The 2,465-nt window shown below is 43.6% G+C and overlaps 1 protein-coding gene across 1 annotated transcript; it reads right to left on the reverse strand.

Annotated features, from left to right (window-relative positions):
* Positions 1-482: 482 nt before the first annotated feature.
* On the reverse strand, positions 483-1,065 carry ATNIH1004_003953 (uncharacterized protein; the record flags this gene model as incomplete). Its single annotated transcript, XM_033568625.1, has 3 exons — positions 483-539; positions 793-905; positions 954-1,065. The coding sequence occupies 3 exons, from the start codon at positions 1,063-1,065 to the stop codon at positions 483-485; spliced, it is 282 nt and encodes a 93-aa protein (XP_033427431.1).
* Positions 1,066-2,465: the final 1,400 nt, after the last annotated feature.

The raw sequence follows: 2,465 nt of genomic DNA on the forward strand, positions 1-2,465 counted from the left end.
CGAAGATTAAAGCCATAAACTGGTCTTGTTTACGGAGTTAAATTTCCTATATTAGTTAGTTTGCATTCTTCGTTTGTTTACCTCACCTTTATAAAGCGAGATATTTTGGTAGTTTAGTTGAATCAGAGCCCTAACTCTATGGAGGAACGACACTTGCGAATACGTGTATTTGTTATGGTCGACACCAATCTTATCTACAAAAGAATTCTACCATCATGGCTTAGTCGATCACACTCCCGCAGACCATTTTCGTCTCGTCCATTCTATCCGTCGCGCTGCCCATAGCTGGCGGTTCACTCGTGGGGTATTTGTCAATGGTTCATCCATATCATCCATATTATCTATATCATATATTCTATCCATTTATTCTATCTAACATAAACAGAACCAAAGAAAAAAACAATAAATACCACTCCTTAACCCACCTCCTTTCCTCTCTCCCCTTCGTAATGGATGATCTTCACTCCTATCTGGGCCTTGTTCTACGCGCCAATGAGCTCGCTAGCCACAAAGTTGCCGTCAGCGAAGCTAGAACCATGCTGGAATAGGTCAACATGCCGCGGCTTGTTCCATAGGACTAGTTTACGATTTAGTTGAATATAGGGTGTTGAATAATTGGAATGTTCTTAGTAAGAGGTAATTGTACTGGTTAGCTGTTCTGTAGAAGATATGGCATAGTAAGAAAGGATTTATTTATAAAGAATATGGCATATTGCATTTAATATGACAATGTGCTAACTAACAATTATGACTCCCGCCTCCCTGTAACGGCGTACACCCACTGGCACACACCTTGGGATGGCCCACGATTCCGGGGTTCTTGCAATGGAAGAGAATGTTCCTGAAATCCTCGTTTTCAAACTCACTATCTTTCAACGCATCTTTGAGATCAACTTCCGTGAAGCCTGTGCTGTATTAGCTGTGTTTATTCAATGGAAATGCATAGAACATACCCCTTGATTGGAGGAGCTCGTCAGCGCAATAATCGAAACTCGGAGTGCATGTTTTTTCAGCCAGCGTGGTGGAGAATGAAAATATCACTAGGGCGAGGAGGGAGAATTTCATTTCATAGTATTATGTTATATTTGTGTGGTTAAGACGGAATCTCGGAAAGTTGAGGGGATCGTAGTATTTATAACTTGCGGCATTTAGGCGATGGTTGGTATGTGTTGGTATGTGAATGGAATGTGCTTGGTATGTAGATTGGATGATGAATGGATGGTGTAGTTAGCTATGCTGATGGCAGAGCGTAGCGTAGCGTTTATAAATATGCTGGGTAATGCTAATTATCAAGTAAGAATAGTCACTTTTACTCCGCCTTCCTCGACGTTCCCAAAGTAATCGCAGCTAAGCAGCGATCTCTTTTTAGAGCTAGGGAAATTGTGACTGACTCGTGTGACCTTCCTTATAAGCCGATCACTCAGACAGTGCTCTCTCTTTGGTACTGGGGACAGACTCCAAGTGCTTAGAAGTCAATCATCACATGTAGAGAGGACGTGATGTAACGTTTTTCACAAGGAAGAGCCTGTTTGTGCGGCGGATTATAACTTTCTCTTAGTGACTCTAGAGATTCAATAAACGGGAGAGAATCTTAGCCATTATATTATGCACTGATCTCTATCTATATGCCGGCTCGGAACGATGGGCTTGGATACAGGGTCTTCTTCACTAAAGGCTCTGGTGTGACTCGTTCTGCCCCCGCTGGCCACGACCACTTCAAATGAATTCTCACGAGGTCCACCTTGATCTACGGCATGAGGGATGCCATTCTTGTCGATTCCCAGTGGACTATCCAAGCTGCAAGGGAACTCACTGACTGGGTCCCTGCAAGTGAAAAGAACCTGACCTCTATATAGGCCACCATACCCATGAGCGACCAAATTTTTGGATGTACGATCATTCTGGAACGTTTCCCGCACGCTAAAGTGTTGTGGACCCCTGAAGTTGTATCTAAAATGGTAGGTAAAAGATCTTCTCCAGCGAGGGTGCAGAGTCTCTGGGAAAGCTCTTTCCCGGACAAATCCCGAAGAACTTCGCAACCGTTGAGCCACTGGCTGGTGGCGAAGTTGAACTGGAATGAGAAAAGTTAATTGTGGTGAGAGCTGGCCACACTGATTCCAATAGGACAACTGTATCTGGGTGCCATCGATCTCACCATTACGGGGGACTCCATCTACAATAACACGCACCAATATCTGGGTGAGTCACGAAAAAGTCACGGCTGGCATGGATTGCAGCATTGGATAGGCTCGAGTCCCTTTGGTCGTTAGGTGCACAGTAACCCAAACTGGTCGTTTAGCCCAGATGCTATCCATGAGACCAAGGCGTTTTTGGAGAAATTCAATCGAATGAAGCGGATTTCTTTCTTTCTTTCTTTCTTTTTTTTTTTTTTTTTTTTTGAGGCAAATGATTCTGACTGTATTTGGCCTTTTACCCTGTACTCAGACCCTATTACAAGCTGATTT

This window comes from Aspergillus tanneri, assembly GCF_003426965.1.
Source record: "Aspergillus tanneri strain NIH1004 chromosome Unknown AapTan_3_pilon_pilon_pilon, whole genome shotgun sequence".
Taxonomy (NCBI): domain Eukaryota; kingdom Fungi; phylum Ascomycota; class Eurotiomycetes; order Eurotiales; family Aspergillaceae; genus Aspergillus; species Aspergillus tanneri.